Genomic DNA, 20,435 nt, shown 5'->3' on the forward strand with positions numbered 1-20,435 from the left:
TCAGACCTATTCGTATTGTTCCAATTGCACGTCGTTTTGGCTTGGATGAACACGAAGCTATGGAGAATATTGCATACGCACGTGCGTACAATGCGGACCATCAACTTCAATTACTCAATCAGGCTGCTCAGATGATGGCACAGAGCCGTTTTTCCCTTTTGGTGGTTGATTCCATAATGGCATTGTACAGAACTGATTACAGCGGTCGTGGAGAGTTAAGTGCACGTCAAATGCATGTCGCTAGGTTTATGAGAACTTTACAAAGATTAGCAGATGAGTTCGGTATTGCTGTGGTGATTACGAACCAGGTTGTGGCCCAGGTCGATGGTGGTGCTTTATTCAATCCAGACCCAAAAAAGCCTATCGGCGGTAACATCATTGCCCATTCCTCAACGACTCGGTTGTACTTCAAGAAAGGTAAAGGTGCAAATAGAATTTGCAAGATTTATGATTCTCCATGTCTTGCTGAAACTGAATGTATTTTTGCTATAGGTCAAGGTGGTATCATGGATCCCTTTAACGAATCAGAAACTGCTGAGGAGGAATAAAATTTCTCTTTTTCTCTTACTTATTACCCTTTTCCTCTCTTTTCTCTTTACTTTTTCTTCCCGTTTTCACATCATTCATCGACCCGTACTACTATAGTTCTCATATCTTTTTACTAGTCTTCTCTCGTTTAATATCTCCATTCACGGTTTTGATTCCTCCTTAACTGATTGTCTATTATCTCTTTCGTTCTTTATATACATATTTGTCATCCTTTTCTCTAATAAACATAAATTATCAAGTAAGTGTACATAACAAAAAGCAGGATTAAAAAGTAAATTAAGTTTGACATTAAAACTCCGGCGCCATGTTCATATCAAACCAGCCAAGTAAATCGTCGTCCTCTGCAGGTTTGCTTAAATTTTGCTGAAAAATGGAGTCTATAAACATTTCGTTTAGCAAGTCAGAATCGGTTGGACTCTGACTGGTTGATCCAGCCGTATTAGAACCTGGATTTCTAGAGCTTGCACTAGTTCTCGAATTGCTTGCATATCCCTGAACGTTAGTTTTTGCAGTATCTTGTTGTGCTTGATCGATATCAGTCTGGCCTGCTGGACTGGATTGGCCAGACATTGACATTTTTGGTGATTCAAAAAACTTCTCTAGCCCAGATATGCTAACTGGGGTGAGGCCCATCGATTGCTTGCTATCTGAAGTGGTGGTTATAGGACTTATATTAGAGCTGTTATTATCCTGTATCGATTTGAAGCCTGAGCTAAAGTCACCAGCAGTGTCACCATTGATAGGGTCTACCACCTCTGCATTTGCATCTGTCGTGCTGGCACTGGGCTTCAAGCTTGAGGGAAATAAAGGGGGTGGTATCAATCCATTTGCTGCAGCATTCATTGAGGTGGAACGCTGTAATCGAATACCAGAATCCTCGGAAGTTGATGTCGATTTAGCCTTTGGAACTCCGACTACCTCGCTATTGGTATTAGCTGATTGTGCATTAGCTTCAGGAGCACCTTTCTTAATAGACGATTTTCGCTTCTTGGTTAGTTGAGTTTTATTATTGGCAATACTCTTCGCAACTAATTTATTAGTGACCGAACTATTGTTAGCAGCTGGTTGGTTTGACTGTGATTTCAAAGTAAAAGAGTTCACCGAAGAGTTTTGTTTAGACGACAACGAACCAGTCGCTTCGAGCATCGCCAATGGTATCCCATTGATTTCAGTAGGTTTCGATAAACCTGCTTTATAGGCAGACGCTTTGGCATTGGAAATAGCTTGATCTGTTGGAACCAAGGTAGTTATCGTAGTACCATTTGGAGTCGTTGTCGTTATTGCAGTAAAATCATCCTTTGTGATCTGGTTGTAAAATGGTAGTGGGGGAGGTTTTCTCTTATTGTTTGTACTCTTTGTTTTCGACAAAGACGCCTTATTTCCATTATTTTTAGCCTCTTCAATCGTGCGTCTCCTAGCTTCATGAATATTCCAAACGAGATCATAAAATAGCGATCCAGTTAAATGAGACCGCATTCGGACTATAATACCTTCTGTATCAGTGAATAGCTCGGGGTGTGTGATAATAACAAAATTTAATTTCTCCAACACGGTTGCAGTACGTGAAATATCGTTCTCAACGTCTTTCCAAGCCGCCAACATATTTCTGAAAAGTCTGTGTACTGTAACGATAGACTGTCTTGAAGAATCAATGTACTTCGGTAATAAGTAGGGAGTCAAGTGAAGTCTGAACAGGACAAAGGCAGCTGTGGTCACTGAATGACGGACATATATTGGATATTCTGTGAGCTGCTTAACTTCAAGTAATTTCGACATAATCGTGACAATTCTAGTCGCAGAAAGGTATGCCGTTGTGACATACTTTGTCTGATCTTCACTTGGTGTTTCAGGTAAAAATGAAAATAGGCAGACCATCAACTTGACATATAGATAATAAGTTTCAACAACTAAATCATCGATTTGAAGCTTGAAGACTAGTCTCTCGAGTTCTCTTTCCATTATGTGCAATGGACCTGCACGGTTTGCTGGATCCATCAATCCATCAGGGCTTGAGACATTCAAGCCCATAACATTGACCAACTTTGCCTGAAAGATAGCGAGAGAAATCAAACATCGAAAATTTTTGGGTAATGTAGAATCAATTCTTGCACTTTCTAGTAAATAGTCTGTCTGAAGACTAGGAGGTAGCCCTAGGTTCGAAGACCAAAATTGTTCACAGAAGAATACTGCTAACCAGGTACGGCTTCTCCACTTTTCAGCATCAGGAAGTGCAACTTGAGTTCTTGAAAATTCAGTCATAAATTTACCTCTATGTAAACCTAGTTGTAGTGATAAGCTTTTGGCTAATCCAACAAATCTATAAGAACAGTCGTCCAAGACTTTCTGATTTGGAAGAGGCCAGGTTCCCAAAATTAATAAACTCTGGACTATATGAGTTGATCTAGGAGTTCTGATCCAGCACGTTTCTATAGCCAACTGCTTGATCAAGGATGCAAATGAGTTGTACAAATTAGGTTCTGCGTCAGACAAACATGCAGTTAACATCACCGTCCAGAATAATAACTGACTTTGATGATATAGCTCGACAGGATCATTTGAAACCATTATTGGTAGATAAGGTAGATAGTTGGTAACAAACCTTTTGTGCAACGTTTGAGCTTTATCTATGCTTATTTTCACATCACCCAAAATGAATTCAGATATTTGAGAGTTTGGAGATAGCGCATTTTGGGATATGGATTTTGTATTAACCGGAGTAGTCAACTGTGTTCCCTTTAGCTGACCATCGCTTAAATTCTTTTCATCTCGAATTGAAGATCCAAATTGTGCTGGGGACTCTGTAGCATTCCGAACTGCTGCCTCCAATGCAGGGTTCAAATCTGCCTTGTTGCTCGCTGAGTCGTTTAGCAAGGTCGTAGAATTGGATCTGCCATCTAGACTCAAAAGAACCGGTTCTTTTTTCAAGAGTGTTTTCGCCACCATTGAAGGTGAACTTAATTCATGGGAGCCAGCTCGATCATTGACATACGCTATATCGGAATTTTCTTTGATGGGTTGCAGTTGTGATGAAGTTGACTTTTGAAGGACTTTCGTGATCAGGTTCTCATTTCTTGTAAGAAATTCTATCTTAGAGCGTAATTCGTCAACGTCATTTCTTAACGACTGTATTTGGGATCCTTTTTTTGGACGGAACTGAGGGTCAATCTCACACTTTAGATTCATTCGTTGGCAGCGACTGCATGGATCAGGGAACTTCTCAGATGCATTGCATTTGATCTTGTGCTGTCGGCAATGGGTACATGAAGTGACAGGACGGTGTCCTGCTGTGGGGTGGGACCCCGAGTTTGATCCCGATCCTCCATTGCTGTTTTGGTTTCTATTATTCTTGTTATTAGGTTCATCGTCGTTGCTATTGGAGTTGTCGTCAATGCCGTTGTCGCTGGCCACTGTAGTAGATTTCTTGCGTTTCTTGGTTGAGGTTTTGGAAGCCTTCACATTACCATCGGATTTTCGTTTTGTAGTTGTGTTATTGATAGACTTTGTGCTATCTGCAAGGGAGTAATCTTGGCTATCTGCTTTGGCAATTTTTCTTTGTGCTTGGACTCTGCTATGTGAAGACGGATTATAGTTGGGATTCATATTTGCGCTTCTAATCTCTATCTGATGGGTCAGTTGTCCCAACATCGCATCGTCTTCATCGGAAGATTCTTTTTTTGGAAAATTCTCACTTTGCTGCTTACTCGACATCGTGTTGCTTGAAATCGGTAGAGATACAGCTCAAAAGTAAGATAACGGACAATACCGAGGCTTTATATTGGATAGATGCAAGATACGGAACAGGAACAAAACGGAAAAGCTGCAGAAGCATATAACAAAGCTTGTTTTCGCAAACTGGATTAAATGAACTTGACAAAAAGTAGCCTGCTTGCTTTGTTTCCGTAGCTTATACCTGTATGTTTCCCTTTCTGTCACTCTTTTTCCTTTCCTACTATCGATCGGTGAGAAGGATGTGAGAAAATCGTGTGTCTTGTCCAGATAATGGAAAAATCCAACGTTGTTGTTACCTCAGACAAGGTCTTCTACTATGGTGTGCTGTGCCGGCTTATGCTGCGGACACCTTCGTTGTGTTCCCGGGGGTAGTTCCTTCTTTGAAACAGCCATTCGCCGAACTCTTTAACGCCAAACTCAAAGTGGCATTCTCGGAGGAGATCAAGGGGGGAAGAATGGCGGTGCCCGCTAAAAGTGAGAGTTTTCCCTCGGAAACAGAGTACCGGGTAACTTATGGTGCAGCACCAGCAAGGGCGCACGTCATCGGCTAGGAGCTGATAACGACAACAGGGCAAGCAGGGCCCTAACGTTCTTGGTTTTCAGGTAAACATTATGTCAGAAAGCATCGTATAAATAATCCTATACACTATTTAGATGTAGGGGGAGTAAAGTTTGTGGACAGAAGAAAAGCCAGTTTTAACTCAATCAAATTAGGCCTTGGTGAATCTCAAGTATGGCTTGACCTCGCTGAAGGAGCCGAACTTTTCCTTGGCAGCCTCGTTGGAGACAGAAGGTGGAATGATGACATCCTCACCTGCTTGCCAGTTGACTGGGGTAACAACACCCTTAGCGTCACCCTTTTGCAAGGAGTCGATGACTCTCAAAACTTCGGAGGTGTTTCTACCAACAGAAGCAGGGTAGGTCAGAACTAATCTGATGGTCTTCTTTGGGTCAATGACAAAGACAGATCTGATGGTAGCAATTGGGCCACCGGATTGCAAGGCCTTGAATCCGTTTTCATCAACCATGTCGTACTTGTATGCGACTTCCTTGGACTCGTCACCGATGATTGGGAAGGTAAACTTCTTGCCGCCCAAAGCGACTTCCTCAATGTCCTTGATCCATTCCTTGTGGGATGGGATGCCTTCGGCAGACAAACCGATCAACTTGACGTTTCTGGCGTCGAATTCAGGCTTCAATGCAGCAAAGGCACCCAATTCAGTGGTACAGACAGGAGTGAAGTCTGCTGGGTGGGAGAACAAAACACCCCAGGAGTTGCCCAAGTACTGGTGGAAGTCAATCTCACCGACGGTGGTTGGAGCCTTGAAGTTTGGAGCGGCGGAACCAATTCTGATTCTTGGTTGGGAAGCAGCGTCGAAGGAGACGAATCTCTTAGCAGATGCCTTGAAGGCGGAGTTTCTGAGGATGGATCTGGAGAACATTGTTTGAGTGTTGAACGTGGCAAGATGAGAATTGAAAACAAGAAGAACGCACGGAACCCAAAAGAGGTCCGAGCAGAAACATCTGAGAAGGCGAAGAAAAGGAGACAGTTATATATATAGGCAGGCACTTGCCGAAACCTGAAATTTTCCACCGGGTTCTCTACAAAGAGGGACATACTGGCACGTTTGGGGTACCTTTTCTTTCCTGCCGGAGTTATTGTGGAAGAGGGCGAAAGCTGGAGCGCGACTGCACGTGACTGCGCGCAATTTTGCGCAAGAAAAATAGAGTGGGAAAAAAGAAAAAAGAGAGCCCGCGGCCGGGTTTGAACCGGCGACCAACAGATTTGCAATCTGCTGCTCTACCACTGAGCTACGCGTGCATTTCTGGTTTTAAAATTTCATGGTCTGTGTTGTAGCGGGGAAAGGATGTCTGCAAGGTTGTGTTTGCGATTTTGCTGACGTACATAGCTGCTTTCGAGGCAGAGAAGTGATTGTTTTATTGCGAAACGAAATCAATTGTCCAGTTTTGAATTGTGGCATACAGACAACCGCCGACGATCCACGACCACCGCCCTTCTCCACCAGTCTCCGCGTGATAGATATATGCCAAATGTAATTACTGATTAATAAGCCTTATATAAATGTACTTATACAAACTCTGGATTTGTGAGCAATCACCCAGTACCAGTTGAACGTCATCCAACAAAATATGCGAAAACATGTAAAGCGGGGAAAACAAAGAGTGGGAGAATCTATACTGAAGAAAAGAAACAAGAAAACAAAGAAAGGCAAGCATAGAACAGGAAGAAAGAAAGGAAGAAAGGAAGGAAGAAAAAAAGAGAGGGGAATCACAGTGGGTAAAGAGCATCAGACGTACAGCGTCGAGGAGTCGACCTGCATGCTCGAGCGCTGCGGATACTCCATCTGGTGGTAGGAGTCGTCGTCGGTGCGGAAGTACTCGTGCATGAGGGCCCTTTTGGCGCTGATTCTGACAGCAGGGTCGTAGGCAAGCAGCTGCTGCAAGAGGTTGATGCCTGGCGGGTCGAGCTTGGTGACGATGGTGGCCAAGTTCTGCTTTTTCCACTTGGGGAAGGTCTCCTTGTAGTCGCTCATGTACTCGACCTCGGGCCACACCTCCTTGGTGGGCGTGCCGAGCACCTTGAAGATCTTGAAGATCTGGTCGATCTCCGAGTCGCCGGAGAACAAGGGCTTGCGCTGCGCCATTTCGGCGAAAATGCACCCGATGGACCACATGTCGACGCCCGTGGAGTACTGCTTGCCGCCCAAGAGGATCTCCGGCGCCCGGTACCAGAGCGTGACCACCTCGTGCGTGTACGCCCGGAGCGGCACGCCGAACGCCCGGGCAAGCCCGAAGTCGGCGACCTTCAGGTTCCCCTCCTTGTCGATCAACAAGTTCTGCGGCTTGAGGTCTCTGTGCAACACCCGGTGCGAGTGGCAGTAGTAGATGCCCTTCACGAGCTGCACCATGAACTTCTTCACCATGTTCTTGCTCATGCCCTGGCCCTCTGGAATCGACTCCATGTACTTCTTGAAGTCCATGTCGAGAAACTCAAACACCAAGTAGATCTTGTTCGAGTTCGAGTGCACAATGTCGTAGAGCGCAACGATGTTGTGGTCTCTGAGCTCCTTCAACAACGAGATTTCTCGGATCGTCGTCGACGGGATCCCCTCGTCCTCCGACTCGAGCCGGATCTTCTTGAGAGCAACTATCCGGTTGTTGTGCTTCGTGTCGATCGCCTTGTACACCACTCCGTACGTCCCCTCTCCAATCTTCTCTAGCTTGTCGAAATCGTTGACCTCCATGTTCGTTTTTGCTCGGTGTGCTGCTGCTGAAGCCACAAGTTCACTTCTGTCCTGGTCTAGCTTAGTCTAGTCAGTCTAGTCAGTCTAGTCAGTCTAGTCAGTCTAGTCAGTCTTCCTGCGTCTTGTCGTAGCCTCTTTGCCCTGGTCCTGCCACCCTGTGCTCTATCCTCCACTCTATCCTCATCTTAAACCTGTTTCTTGCATCCTGAGGCGACACACCCTGAGGCCTGCCAGCTCCCACCAGCCCCTGCCTGCCCTTCCCTGCTGGCCGCAAACGTAAACACAAGCACCAATGCGGCGCGTGAAACTGCTGAGCACGAAACGAGCCCGAATGGGCGGAATGCGCCTGTGCGGAAAAAAACACGGGTCCGGGCAAATTCTCGCGTCCGGCATAGAGGGCAAGGGCAGCGGGTGGCGGGGCGGTAGGAGGGCTCAGAGTCGGACGTTTGGCAAGATATACAGGACTATACGGTATGTAGAAGGCAGAAGTGGGAGGACGGGAGGCCTAAGACTGCTTCTTGGCTGTGTCTGCGGCGGCAGCACGGGCAGCCTTCTTCAACGCCCTGGCACGGATGGTGGTGTGCATGACGAAGTTGATTTTGTTGACGATTTTGGAGTAAACGCCTGCGGAATTCTCGATCCCCCAATGCATGAGTGCATGAGCAGGGTATGGGGTGACTGTTGCATATCTCTCCTGCGCACCGACCCGGCGGCCGACGTTGCGCAAGGTGGAGGCGACGAAGCGGTGAGGGTTTGGGATTGTAAAGGACGCTCTTCTGATCTTGGACATGGCGGAGGTGACGAGGTAGGAGATGACGAGCTCGACGTCGACGCCGTCGGGCTTCAGCTCGCCCGCCAAGGAGGTCGACCAGTTCTGCAAGAACGCCTTGGAGCCGGAATAGACACAGAGAAGCGGGCTTGGCACCAAGCCGGCAAATGAGCCCATGGTCAAGATCAAGCCGCGGAGCTTGGTGGCCTTGCCGACGTTCGCCACAATGACCGGCGCCACGACCCTTGTGATCTTCATCGTGACGATGTTGTTCAACGTGACGATCCGCATCATCTCCTCCTCACTGGTGTCGAGGAACGGGACAGGGATGGCGTGCGACTGGCCGACGTTGTTGACCAAGATCGTCACGGGCAACCCCTCCAGCGCCTTCGCAAGGACGGCGTAGTTCTCCGGCGCATCCTCGGCAGCGTCGAAGGCCACCACCCTCGTCTGTCTTTTGTACTTGCCCTCGATCTCGGCGGCAACCAGCTCGAGCTTGGCCTGCGTTCTGGACACCAGGACGATGTTGAACCCCCGCTCCGCGAGCTGCAACGCATACTCCTTCCCAATGCCGTCGGAGGCGCCTGTGATCACCGCCCAGGCGCCCTTCCCGCCGCCGTACTTGGCGAAGCTCACTGCTGGAAGCACGTAGGCCTGCACAAGCAGCGTGCCCAGAGAGAGCACCAATGTTGTGATCTTGAAAACACCCACTGCAAACGCAGCAAGCAGAAAGCCCTTCACAACAGAGCAATCGCAATTACAAAACGATTCGAATAGGTCTAACATTTTCAAACGTCTTGTCTGTCTCTAGACTCCCCCACAACGGTATCTCTTTCCCCTACGCCCACTGCCCACTCTTCCAGCAGCAAGCCGAGCATTACATTTTATACGTTTGCCATTCACTTCCCGCAAAGCGGCTGACGTCGGACGCAGGGAAGAATCGTTCAGATTTCCTTCGCTCGCGAGCACTCGGCAAACTCGGTGGAACCTCGGTGGGACTGCTGCGCAGCCCGATCTATCCGTTGATCTTCTATACATTACATTACATACCTTTATTCTACATAGCGGCGGCGGCGCCCGCCTCAGAAAGAGAGGTTCATTGCCTCGAGCTTCTCCTCGGCAAGCCGGACACGGTCCTCCTCCGCCTTGAGGACCCGGTTGTACCGGTTCACCTCTATTTCGAGCTCCGCCCGACGGGTCCCGACGTCCAACAACTTCGAGTTCACCGCGTCCAACTCGTTGAAGTGTCTCGACAGCGTCTTCCGCATCTCCCCCGATGCCTGGATCCGCTCAATCCAGTGCTTTTCCCGAAACTCCATGTTCTTCTTGTGCTCGTGCTCCCGTTTGAGCCTTGTCTCTTCCGCCTTGTGCTTGTCCACCTCGGCCTTGCCACTAGCTGCAGCAGCAACGGCGGCAGCAGAAGTTGCGGCAGAAGTGGCTGCACTGGCGGCGCCGGCAGCGGCGCCGGAACCAGCAGACACAGAAGAACTCTCGTCTTTGGCGGCGCCCGGGTGTGCCTTCGGGTAGCCATTCTCCTCGTGCCCGTGGTATTTGTATCCTTCGCCGGGAGAAGCCCGGGCCTCCCCAACGGTTGCAGCGACATCGCCGCTGCCCGCCGTGCCGCCAGCAGCAAACTCTCGCCCGTAGTAGAACTGTCCAGACGCCGGCCCAGTAGGGTACCCTTCGTACTCAAAGCCGCCTCGTCCTCGTCCATAATATGGTCCACCTCTGCTTCCTCTCCAGGTGCCTCTCCCGCTGCCACCCCGACCTCTTCCTCTGCCTCTAAATCGAGGAGACCCTTCACTTTTGCCTCGGCTATATTCGCCAACGTACTGTTCCCACCGGGCCGATTCGTAGTCATCTCCTCCTGCCTCGTTACTACCTCCGCTGCTGCTGGAAGCTCCATGTGCGGTGTAACCACCGCTTTCGCCGTTGCTTTCCATGCTCCGCTCGTAAGTTGCGCTTCCCGCACTGGAACTCGAAGCAGGGTACGCTGACATTTGCTCAGAGTGCTGTTGCGCTGAGCCAGGCGTCAAACCGGAGGCGGAAGACGTCGGTGTCAAACCAGAGCCCGGGCGTCCGTACGAATAGCCACTTGGATGTGGATGTCCTTGCGGGTCCCCGGACTCCTTGCGTCCACCATAACCAGGGGGACTGCCATAGTATCCATATGAACTGCTTCCACCTCTCCCACGAGAGCCTCCTCTGCCTCCTCGAGAGGGAGAGCTGCTGTAGTATGGGTCATGGTAGTATCCATACGACCCCGACGCAGAAGACCCTCTAAACGAAGAGCCCCCACGAGAAGAATATTTGCTGTTCATGTTGCTGCCCCTCATCTTGAAAATTCAGGGTGCTCTTTACTAGTCTGTGAGAACGATGCACTTGCTTCTTTGCCTTGATGTCCAGTGACCATTCTCTGCATTATAGTGTACCGTTGAGCTCCACGTTTGCTTTTTCCTCTTTCTGGCTCCCGACGCAGAGTCGACCCGGCTGGCATTTTTCACGCCTTACAGTGAGTGTGCTCGGTCTAGGCGTAGAGGACTGCGTTCGCATTTCAGGCTCTTGCAACAACGAATTTGTATCACTGTCAACAATTGCTTTGTATACAGGTCACCGTTATTGGACTGTGGTAAAGCATTATAGAAAGTGAAGCTTGTTTCAAGGTAGAGGGGCCAAGGTTAGCCCTGTACGCCAAAAGCAACTCTAAGCCGATCGACGCCAATAATGTCACGTGACAAAGTGGATGAACATGTTATAGAGCAAGAGAAGATGATTATAATACACAAGAAAAGAAGTATAAAGTATAGAGAACATAAAAATACAGAGGTAGTAGGCTTACAACATGAGAAAACAGTCCTTTAAGAAGAGTGGGTGAGTCTTCTCCCCGGAACAAGGGCAAAAATCACACTGAAAGCTGCTGCAACAGCACAAAGCACCGTCAATACAAACCAGGACCTCTTGCGCAAGAGCTTTTTCACATACGGCTCTCGTATAGGGAGGACCCCTCCAGGAGTGGAATTGCTCTCGCAGTAGCCCGCGTAGCACAGAATCGGGTCCACCCTGTAGAACGCAGTGAAGAAGAAATATGACATGAAAAAGAAGGGAACCACGACCACAGCTCTGGTCGGCTTTGGTTCGTAGTTCATGAAAATTAGCGTGTAACCCGTCCAGAAGGCAGCCAAACCCGATATCATCGACAACATTATTCTGATTGCTGCAGATTTTCTCGTCACATTCTTTAAGGCGTGGTTCCTCAAAAAGTTGGGATATGCGTCGTATTCCATTGCTTTGAAAACATACTCCCTTGCCTCGTCAAAAACTTCTGGATCATCTCTCCCCTGGGTTTCTAGCTCAAACCTGACCTTGTCGAGTATCTCTGTAGGTAGATCTATTCGTTTTTCTGCGTCATCAGAAAGATAGGTGTTTAAAATATTACGTGTCGATTTGCGCAAAGATACCCGACTTATTAAATGTGCTTTGTCGTATGACCTGTGCTTTGTATCAAAATCGTCTTGGATTAACGTCTCAACCATCTCAGGGTTGATTCTTGATATCCTGAAGTTAGATGAAGAGTGGTTGCTTTTCGACCCTTCCGTTATATCGGCCTGGTTGATACTCGTGGACGACGGGAAATTTTGTGATTTTCTCTTGATTTCGTCGATCCTGGCATTGACCACCGGATCACTGGTTCTCACAGAATGCTCACCTCTAAGAAAGGTGGAGAGCCTGTGGGGGTCTTCTCCTTCAAACAAGTCATGCTTCATCAATAGATCTAATAGCATCGAAGAAGACCCGGAGTTTTTACTACTGTTCTGTGATGCTCTGTTTGTGGCGGCATCATGTTTCACGGAGTCAGAACGCTTAACGCTGTACCTTGTCTGTGGAGGTTCAATTTCACCGATCAGCAGCGACTTGTTATTGACGTTCAACGCGTTTGAAACTATATCTGACTGCCTGGCTCTCGCACTCACAAGTAGGGAATCTTTCAAGCCTTTCACGTATACCTTACACAGATTGATGTGCTGTACCGTGTCGATCCAGAAGTCAATGTAGTCAATAGAGTGCGCCTCGTCCCTCATGAAGACATAAAAAGACCATAGGTCTAACGGTGATTGTGTTTTCTTATTCAAAATTTCAAACAACGTTGGCCATCTATCTCTCGTGTCTGTCTCTGGCATGGTGTTGAATGTTTGCAGTTTCCCATTTTGCTTTTCCAGCTCGTCCAACGCATCGTAGTAGTCTTGCAAATCACTCACATCTGCCAGCTTGGACTTGATCACATTTGCATTATTGTTTCCGCTGCCACTCTGGATAGGGTGGTGGTCACTCGTCTCAGCCGGCAAACTAACTTCGGCGTCTGCTCCAGGCATGACTTAAACTGCTAAACAGCTAAACCTTAAGCTCTGGCGCTCCGTAAAAACGTTACTTCGCCAGCGGTTCTGTCAACAGCTTTAGACTTCGGATCCATTTCCATGTACAACCCTGGCCTCCAGCAAACCGTTAGCGCAGTATTTACCATTGCCCGATTTAGGGAAATCGCCAGCACGCGTACAACAGATTTAATGTCGCGCGTCTCCCTCTTGTACCTTTAATTGGTGACATGAACAAACGGGGATCTGAATCCTACTGGCTTCACAGAGCAGTGGGTAGCAGATGCATTCTGTTAAAGGACCTTTTTCTGTTGTGCTTCCCCCAAACCCTTCCTTTGGTGCTTTGTTGCCGGCTCCTTTCTCCTTTTCTATAAAGTGTAACACCAGATACACAGTTTCGTTGCTTAGTAGCTTGTCGAACAGTAGAGTAATTTGTACTAATACTAGTAAGGAAAACTAAAACAATAATAATAGCCAAACATGCCAGTCGAACTTTTAATGAGACCTATTATGAGACCATTGGTTCTCGTCAAGTCTATCTTGATCTCTCCACATCGTCGTTCTTCTCGTTATATCCCACACTACATCGACTTGGACGAATCGAAGTGTTCGGAATATGCATATAGAAAGAGGTTCGGAACTGGATCCAAAATTTGGGACGTCTATGACACCAAAACTGAAGGCTCAGGCCCAGCCGGACCAACCTCCCAGAATGAATCGCTATTCTGGTTTAGTAGATCGAGGGCAGTAAAGGGTGCCTATAAGATGTACTCTGCCCAGATTAGACACACAGGTCCAAAGGGTGAAGATGAACCAGTGGCAACATGCAGAGCTGGCTTGAGATCAAATGTTTTGTTGATAAGAGCACCTCAAGCACCAGTTGCGGAATTGGGCTGGCATCCAATCAGCCATAAAGTCGATGCGCTTGGTTCGTACAGAATGTTTACCCTTGCCGATGGTAATACTTACCAGTGGACTACAGAAGGAAAGTTTTTAGAGAAAGTCAAAAACGTTGGTGAAAAAGAGTCCGAAGTCAGAGAGAGAGTTGCAAGAGTTGCCCCTGCAGGTAGTGTAGGTTTCAACTTGATTGTCGATGACACAAAAATTCCAAGAGAAATTGCTCTTTGCTCAGCCCTTATTTCATGGGTCGACCAATGGAACACAAATCTCTCGTTGGGAGGAATCTACTATGCTAGGCAACCCTTCCATGCTAGATGGAAAAGAGACTGATTTTTTGTTCTGCTGCTCTTCCGGCCTTTGTACTGCTATAGCAGTATCTTTAGCATTTAGCTTTCCCCATTTCCTTTTCAATGCTTTCTCAAATATAAACTCCTTTTTATATTAATGAATACAACCCCTCCCCCCAATGCCTCCCCCTTGGGAACAAAGCATCGTGAGCGAGATGCAAGAAAAGTGACGTTAGACTGTTGAAGGTGAGTAACTCTCAATACTGGCAATTTTTTTTACAGCCACACCCAACTGACGGTAACTGTTATCTTCGATTTTTGAAGTCCGGTTTGCAAATTCATTTTACAACCTGATGTTTGTTTCTAGCAAAAACTTACTTCACACGACGATTGGCGCTTGACTGACCTAGGATAAGGGGTTTCCGTTTGAGAAAAGTTCAGAAAAATTCGGAGTCGGCAATCTCTTCATACAGTTTTTTAAGGGTGAACTTAACAAGTAAAAGTCAAGCTGAGTTTACCGCGGTCCGGAAATTACCCGATACAGTAATACCTTCCTAAACAAGTAATACCGGAAATCGCGGATTGAGTCACAAAATTTGTCAAGGTTCCAAAATTGCAGCTTTGATGATTTCTGGAAGAGAGTGAAAAAAATTTGCAACTCTCTACACTACTTTTCCCTCTTCTTTCAAATCTTCTTCTCCATTTAAGATTTTCTTACAGTTTTTCTCAAAAACTGATTTGCTTCTTGAAACAAGATACAAGGATAAAGATTTTTTTCTTCGACTAGAGAAAAAATCATTAACCTCGGAAAGTTTTCTACCTTTGAGACTGAAAGAACAGTTGCAAAGAGAAATCTTTTCTATTGTTAGTATCATAAAAAATGACAAGACTCATAAGCACTCCATTCAAACTTAGACAGATAGCTAGACTTTCTAGCTTCAAGTCGGTCTTGAGAACTCAAAATAAGTCATACTCCACTGCATCTTATGAAGGTGGTAACATAGTGAAAAAATTCAAGGACGACAATGGTTTGCACCTCGTAGATGTCTCCAAAGTTTTGGTGATTGGGTCAGGTGGGTTGTCCATTGGTCAAGCAGGTGAGTTTGATTATTCTGGTTCACAAGCTATCAAGGCACTGAAGGAGGAAAACAAGAAATCCATCTTGATAAATCCTAATATCGCAACCAATCAGACATCTCATTCATTGGCAGACGAAGTTTACTACTTACCAGTTACTCCTGAATACATTACATATATCATTGAGCGTGAAAAACCAGACGGTATTCTACTCACTTTTGGTGGTCAAACCGGTTTGAACGTTGGTGTGCAGTTGAACAAGATGGGTATCTTGGAGAAGTATGGTGTCAAGGTTTTGGGAACTCCTATCAAAACTTTGGAAACTTCTGAAGATAGAGATCTTTTCGCTCGTGCATTGAATGAAATTAATATTCCAATTGCTGAATCTATTGCTGTGAATACAGTGGATGATGCACTTGCAGCTGCTGCCAAAGTCGGTTACCCCATCATTGTCAGATCTGCATATGCTCTTGGCGGTTTAGGATCTGGTTTTGCTAACAATGAATCTGAATTGAGAAATTTATCAGCTCAATCGTTGTCATTAGCTCCTCAAATTTTAGTTGAGAAGTCATTGAAAGGCTGGAAAGAGGTTGAGTACGAAGTTGTCAGAGATAGATGTGACAATTGTATCACTGTTTGTAACATGGAAAATTTCGACCCTCTAGGTATCCATACAGGTGATTCCATTGTTGTTGCTCCTTCCCAAACTTTATCCGATGAAGAATATCACATGTTAAGATCTGCTGCTATCAAAATCATCAGACACTTGGGTGTTGTTGGTGAATGTAATGTCCAGTACTGCTTGCAGCCAGATGGATTAGACTACAGAGTTATTGAGGTGAATGCGAGATTGTCAAGATCTTCCGCTTTGGCATCCAAGGCCACAGGTTATCCATTGGCTTACACTGCTGCAAAGATTGGTCTTGGCTACACCCTTCCACAATTACCAAATCCTGTTACAAAATCTACCTCTGCTAATTTTGAACCATCACTTGATTATATCGTCACTAAGATTCCTAGATGGGATTTGGCTAAATTTCAACATGTGAAAAGAGATATTGGTTCTGCTATGAAGTCTGTTGGTGAAGTTATGGCAATTGGTAGAATCTTTGAAGAATCTTTCCAAAAGGCAATTAGACAAGTTGACCCTTCATTTATTGGTTTTCAAGGTGGCAAGTTCGAAGACTTAGATGACACATTGGCAAACCCAACTGATAGAAGATGGTTAGCTGTTGGCCAAGCTTTATTGCATGAGGGTTACTCTGTTGACAAGGTTCATGAGCTCTCTAAGATTGATAAATGGTTCTTGAACAAGTTGATGAATATTGTGAAAATGCAAAAGGAAATGGAAGGTCTAGGATCAATTGAAAAAATCGACGAAGATGTTATGTCTAGAGCCAAGAAGTTAGGGTTCTCTGATAAGCAGATTGCATTAGCAGTTGGTTCAGACGAACTTTCCGTCAGATCATTGAGAAAGAGTTATGGTATTACTCCATTCGTGAAGAGAATTGATACTTTGGCTGCAGAATTCCCCGCTTCTACCAACTACCTATATACTACATACAATGCTACGTGCCACGATGTTGAGTTCCAAGATCAAGGTACAATGGTGTTGGGATCCGGTGTTTACAGAATTGGTTCATCCGTTGAGTTCGATTGGTGTGCTGTTTCGACTGCAAGAGCATTAAGAAAGGCAGGTAAAAAGACCATCATGGTCAACTACAACCCGGAAACTGTTTCTACAGATTTTGATGAAGTTGACAGATTGTACTTTGAAGAATTATCATTTGAAAGAGTTATGGATATCTACGAATTGGAACACTCGGAAGGAATTGTTGTCTCCGTCGGTGGTCAATTACCACAAAACATTGCATTAAAGTTGCAGAACACAGGTGCACACATCTTAGGGACTAACCCTGAAGACATTGACAAGGCCGAAGACAGACACAAATTTTCCTCCATTTTGGATACTCTTGGTGTTGATCAACCTGAATGGAAGGAATTGACCTCTGTTGCCGCAGCTGAAGAGTTTGCCAATGCTGTCGGTTTTCCAGTCTTGGTCAGACCATCTTACGTCTTATCTGGTGCAGCCATGTCGGTTATCAGATCACAATCCGAGTTGGAAAGTAAGTTATTGAATGCTGCTGAGGTTTCGTCTGAACATCCCGTTGTCATCTCCAAATTTATTGAGGGTGCACAAGAGATTGATATTGATGCTGTTGCAGCCAACGGTAAGGTCATTGTTCATGCTGTTTCTGAGCATGTTGAAAACGCAGGTATTCATTCAGGTGACGCAACTTTGGTGTTGCCGCCTCAAGATCTTGATGACGCTATCATGGGCAGACTAAAGGAAATTGCCGACAAAGTTGCGGCTGCTTGGAAGATCACTGGTCCTTTCAACATGCAAATCATTAAGGCCGAAAACGCAAAGACAGGTGTCCCAGACTTGAAGGTTATTGAATGTAACATCAGAGCATCCAGATCGTTCCCATTCGTCTCGAAGGTGTTGGGTGTCAACTTCATTGAAGTTGCTGCCAGAGCACTCTTGCAAGACTCCACCTTGAAGCCAGTTGACTTGATGGGCAAGAAGTACGACTACGTTGCTACTAAGGTTCCACAGTTCTCATTCACCAGATTGGCTGGTGCTGACCCATTCTTGGGTGTCGAAATGTCCTCCACCGGTGAGATTGCTTGTTTCGGTAAAGACTTAATCGAGGCATACTGGACCACCATCCAAGCCACCATGAACTTCCACTTGCCATTGCCACCATCCGGTATCTTGTTTGGTGGTGACTTGACCAAGGACTTCTTGGGCACTGTTGCAAACCGTTTGGGTGGCCTTGGCTACAAGTACTACGCCACGACTCCAGAGGTCGCCCAGTACTTGAGCGAGTACACTGACGTGAAGGTCGAGGTCATCGAGTTCCCAAAGACCAACAAGAGAGAGTTGAGAGAGGTTTTCCAGAAATACGACATCAAGGGTGTGTTCAACTTGGCCAAGGCCAGAGCAGAAAGCCTTGACGACGAGGACTACGTCATGAGAAGAAACGCTATCGACTTCGGCATCCCACTTTTCAACGAACCACAAACTTCGATGTTGTTTGCGGAATGCTTGAAAGAGAAGCTTCCAGCTAGACTCGCAGATCTGCGCAAGTCCGAGGTTGTCATTCCTCCTGAGGTCAGAAGATGGAGTGAGTTCATTGGCGGCAAGCCAGTGTGAGCCCTGCCTCCACGATACTGTGTACAAGTAAATAAGTAAAGACTATATCATCTATAATCAGATTCTAATTTTAACGAACCGAAAAGAAACAATGCAACAACGGAAAACTTCCGAAAAACATGTGCGCCCCAATAAAATGGGCTTGTGGCCAAACCGGCCGGAAAAGAGAGCGGAGAGCTGCCCGCTTGTCTGGGCGGGAGGGCTGGCTGGAGAGAGCCCCCATCTTTTTTCCCGTATTGGCTTGCCGGATTTCATGCTTTCCACTTCTGGCGAGTGACAGTTACAAGGCGGCACTGGGACCGGAGGAGGCTACACCTGGGTAAACTGTGTTTTGGAACACAGGTGCAAGAAGGATAACAAATAGCCATAGGCGAGAACTCCAACTTTGTTGTGACCGACAACAGCAGTTAATTTTCCAAACAGCCTTTGCAGCTGTCAACGAAGGAAAACAACCCGAATCAGCAACCAGCAACCGGCATCTTCTGAGATCACGAGCATACTAGTATGGGGATTTGCGGGTCGAAAGAAAACTCTGCTCCAGTTGAGAGGAAGAGCCAGCCCGTGGCAGCCGTCCGCAAAAACACGTCTGGCGACACGACCGACACGAGCGGGAAAGGAACGACTCGTGATGTTGTGAGCTCGTCGGCAGGAAGTCAGGAGCAGACAGGGATAGCTGCTGCTGCGACGCCGGCTGGGAAATCTGACGCCCACACGAATTCACAAGTACCGGCCCCAACGACGCCAACACCAACGCCAACACAAGCACAAACACAAACTCCGGCAGCAACCACCACACCTCAAACACAGCCACATACACAAACCCCGGCACAAGGACTACCACAGCAACGTCAGCCCTCCAACTCCTCGTCGAAACTTAAATCGAAACAGACTCTTCAAACGGTGAACGAGAATGTGGAGTCCAAAAATACGAAATGCTTGACGAAGCCAAAGACACAGGCAAAGGTGCTCCTTTTGGGTGCCGGAGAGTCTGGTAAGTCGACCATCTTGAAGCAGATCAAGATAATTCACCAGAATGGCTTCACCGAGAGTGAAAAGCTTGTGTACAAGCCGTTCGTATTCCAGAACATCTGCGAGGCTGCCAAATGCATTGCCAACGCTTTGAAGGAGTACGACTTGATTTCCGAACTCGTGAACGTCACAAGCGACGACCTCGAATTCATCGTCAACTACGAGGTGCCGTTTGAGGCAGACAACACCGAGCCTCTCAACCCGCGGGTGGCGGACATTATCGACCAGCTGACAGCTGACCCGACGGTGACGGAGCTGTTCAAAAACCCAGACTACGACTTCTACATCCTTGACTCGGCCGGCTACTTTTTCGAAAACTTGGAGCGGATACGCCAGGCCGACTACCTTCCGAGCGTGACTGACATCTTGCGTACGAGAAAACAAACGTCCGGTATCTTCGACACGAAGTTCCAAATGGAGGATTTGGACATCCACTTGTACGATGTCGGTGGCCAGCGCTCAGAGAGAAAGAAATGGATTCATTGTTTTGACAATGTCACTGCAATCATTTTCTGCGTTGCTCTGAGTGAGTACGACCAGACGTTGCTTGAGTCGCCTACGAAGAACCGCCTCGAGGAGTCGCTGAACCTCTTTGAGTCCGTCGTGAACTCCATGTGGTTCCGCAGAACCGCAGTAATTCTCTGCTTGAACAAGATCGACGTCTTCATCGAGAAGCTTCCGCACTCGCCGATGGAAAAGTACTTCCCCGACTACGTCGGCGGTGCCAACGTCAACAAGGCGGTGAAGTACATCCTTTGGCGCTTCAAGCAGCTCAACCGGGCCAACTTGAACTTGGTGCCTTATGTCACGCAGGCCACGGACACCAACAACATCAAGCTCGCCTTCGCCATCGTCAGAGAAACGATCCTCCACAACAACCTTCTTGACAGCGGCATAATTACCTCTTGAGCGCCTCTTCTCCGTGCAACTACAAAATAATCAAAGAACTAAGTAACTCTTTCACCCTCTATAGCCAACACCATCGTTTTCCTGTACCTCCGCAGCAGCCACGTTTGTTTTTCGATCCATTCGAGCCTCCTCGATCATCTCCCGGTCATCTCTTGGTAATCTCTTGCTGCCGTTGCCGTTCAAGGCTTGCAAGTCTGCAACCTGCAAGCCTTGCGGTAATCTCTGGACCTTCTGCATGCAAATTTCGCTTCTCCGGTCCTCCCGGCCTATCTCCGTGGCATCTAGAGCCTCGCGCTGTGCCGGGCACTCTCAACTTCGTCCCGAACCGGG

The 20,435-nt window shown here is 47.0% G+C and overlaps 9 protein-coding genes and 1 non-coding gene across 10 annotated transcripts; 3 read left to right on the top strand and 7 right to left on the bottom strand.

Moving 5' to 3' along the window:
- Positions 1 to 433: 433 nt before the first annotated feature.
- Positions 434 to 4,662, bottom strand: PICMEDRAFT_16988 (hypothetical protein). The gene has a single exon (XM_019161416.1). The coding sequence runs from the start codon at positions 4,255 to 4,257 to the stop codon at positions 838 to 840; it is 3,420 nt and encodes a 1,139-aa protein (XP_019016814.1). The 5' UTR covers positions 4,258 to 4,662; the 3' UTR covers positions 434 to 837.
- A 192-nt stretch (positions 4,663 to 4,854) lies between these two features.
- Positions 4,855 to 5,773, bottom strand: PICMEDRAFT_16990 (hypothetical protein). The gene has a single exon (XM_019161417.1). It carries the CDS (start codon positions 5,718 to 5,720, stop codon positions 4,989 to 4,991), a length of 732 nt encoding a protein of 243 aa, XP_019016815.1. The 5' UTR covers positions 5,721 to 5,773; the 3' UTR covers positions 4,855 to 4,988.
- Positions 5,774 to 6,028: 255 nt separating this feature from the next.
- PICMEDRAFT_t99 lies at positions 6,029 to 6,100 on the bottom strand. Its single transcript has one exon. It is a non-coding gene; the product is annotated as a tRNA-Cys (tRNA).
- A 36-nt stretch (positions 6,101 to 6,136) lies between these two features.
- PICMEDRAFT_16991 (hypothetical protein) lies at positions 6,137 to 8,016 on the bottom strand. The gene has a single exon (XM_019161418.1). The coding sequence runs from the start codon at positions 7,542 to 7,544 to the stop codon at positions 6,588 to 6,590; it is 957 nt and encodes a 318-aa protein (XP_019016816.1). The 5' UTR covers positions 7,545 to 8,016; the 3' UTR covers positions 6,137 to 6,587.
- PICMEDRAFT_16993 (hypothetical protein) lies at positions 7,989 to 9,229 on the bottom strand. Its single transcript, XM_019161419.1, has one exon. It carries the CDS (start codon positions 9,097 to 9,099, stop codon positions 8,050 to 8,052), a length of 1,050 nt encoding a protein of 349 aa, XP_019016817.1. The 5' UTR covers positions 9,100 to 9,229; the 3' UTR covers positions 7,989 to 8,049.
- A 64-nt stretch (positions 9,230 to 9,293) lies between these two features.
- On the bottom strand, positions 9,294 to 10,829 carry PICMEDRAFT_16995 (hypothetical protein). The gene has a single exon (XM_019161420.1). The coding sequence runs from the start codon at positions 10,647 to 10,649 to the stop codon at positions 9,396 to 9,398; it is 1,254 nt and encodes a 417-aa protein (XP_019016818.1). The 5' UTR covers positions 10,650 to 10,829; the 3' UTR covers positions 9,294 to 9,395.
- A 240-nt stretch (positions 10,830 to 11,069) lies between these two features.
- On the bottom strand, positions 11,070 to 12,749 carry PICMEDRAFT_16997 (hypothetical protein). The gene has a single exon (XM_019161421.1). It carries the CDS (start codon positions 12,681 to 12,683, stop codon positions 11,172 to 11,174), a length of 1,512 nt encoding a protein of 503 aa, XP_019016819.1. The 5' UTR covers positions 12,684 to 12,749; the 3' UTR covers positions 11,070 to 11,171.
- Positions 12,750 to 13,012: 263 nt separating this feature from the next.
- PICMEDRAFT_143896 (hypothetical protein) lies at positions 13,013 to 14,212 on the top strand. The gene has a single exon (XM_019160349.1). The coding sequence runs from the start codon at positions 13,164 to 13,166 to the stop codon at positions 13,911 to 13,913; it is 750 nt and encodes a 249-aa protein (XP_019016820.1). The 5' UTR covers positions 13,013 to 13,163; the 3' UTR covers positions 13,914 to 14,212.
- Positions 14,213 to 14,597: 385 nt separating this feature from the next.
- Positions 14,598 to 18,272, top strand: PICMEDRAFT_16999 (hypothetical protein). The gene has a single exon (XM_019161422.1). The coding sequence runs from the start codon at positions 14,751 to 14,753 to the stop codon at positions 18,165 to 18,167; it is 3,417 nt and encodes a 1,138-aa protein (XP_019016821.1). The 5' UTR covers positions 14,598 to 14,750; the 3' UTR covers positions 18,168 to 18,272.
- Positions 18,273 to 18,405: 133 nt separating this feature from the next.
- On the top strand, positions 18,406 to 20,249 carry PICMEDRAFT_17000 (hypothetical protein). The gene has a single exon (XM_019161423.1). The coding sequence runs from the start codon at positions 18,672 to 18,674 to the stop codon at positions 20,103 to 20,105; it is 1,434 nt and encodes a 477-aa protein (XP_019016822.1). The 5' UTR covers positions 18,406 to 18,671; the 3' UTR covers positions 20,106 to 20,249.
- The last annotated feature ends 186 nt before the right edge of the window (positions 20,250 to 20,435 follow it).

The sequence above is a fragment of the Pichia membranifaciens genome, assembly GCF_001661235.1.
Source record: "Pichia membranifaciens NRRL Y-2026 unplaced genomic scaffold PICMEscaffold_4, whole genome shotgun sequence".
Taxonomy (NCBI): domain Eukaryota; kingdom Fungi; phylum Ascomycota; class Pichiomycetes; order Pichiales; family Pichiaceae; genus Pichia; species Pichia membranifaciens.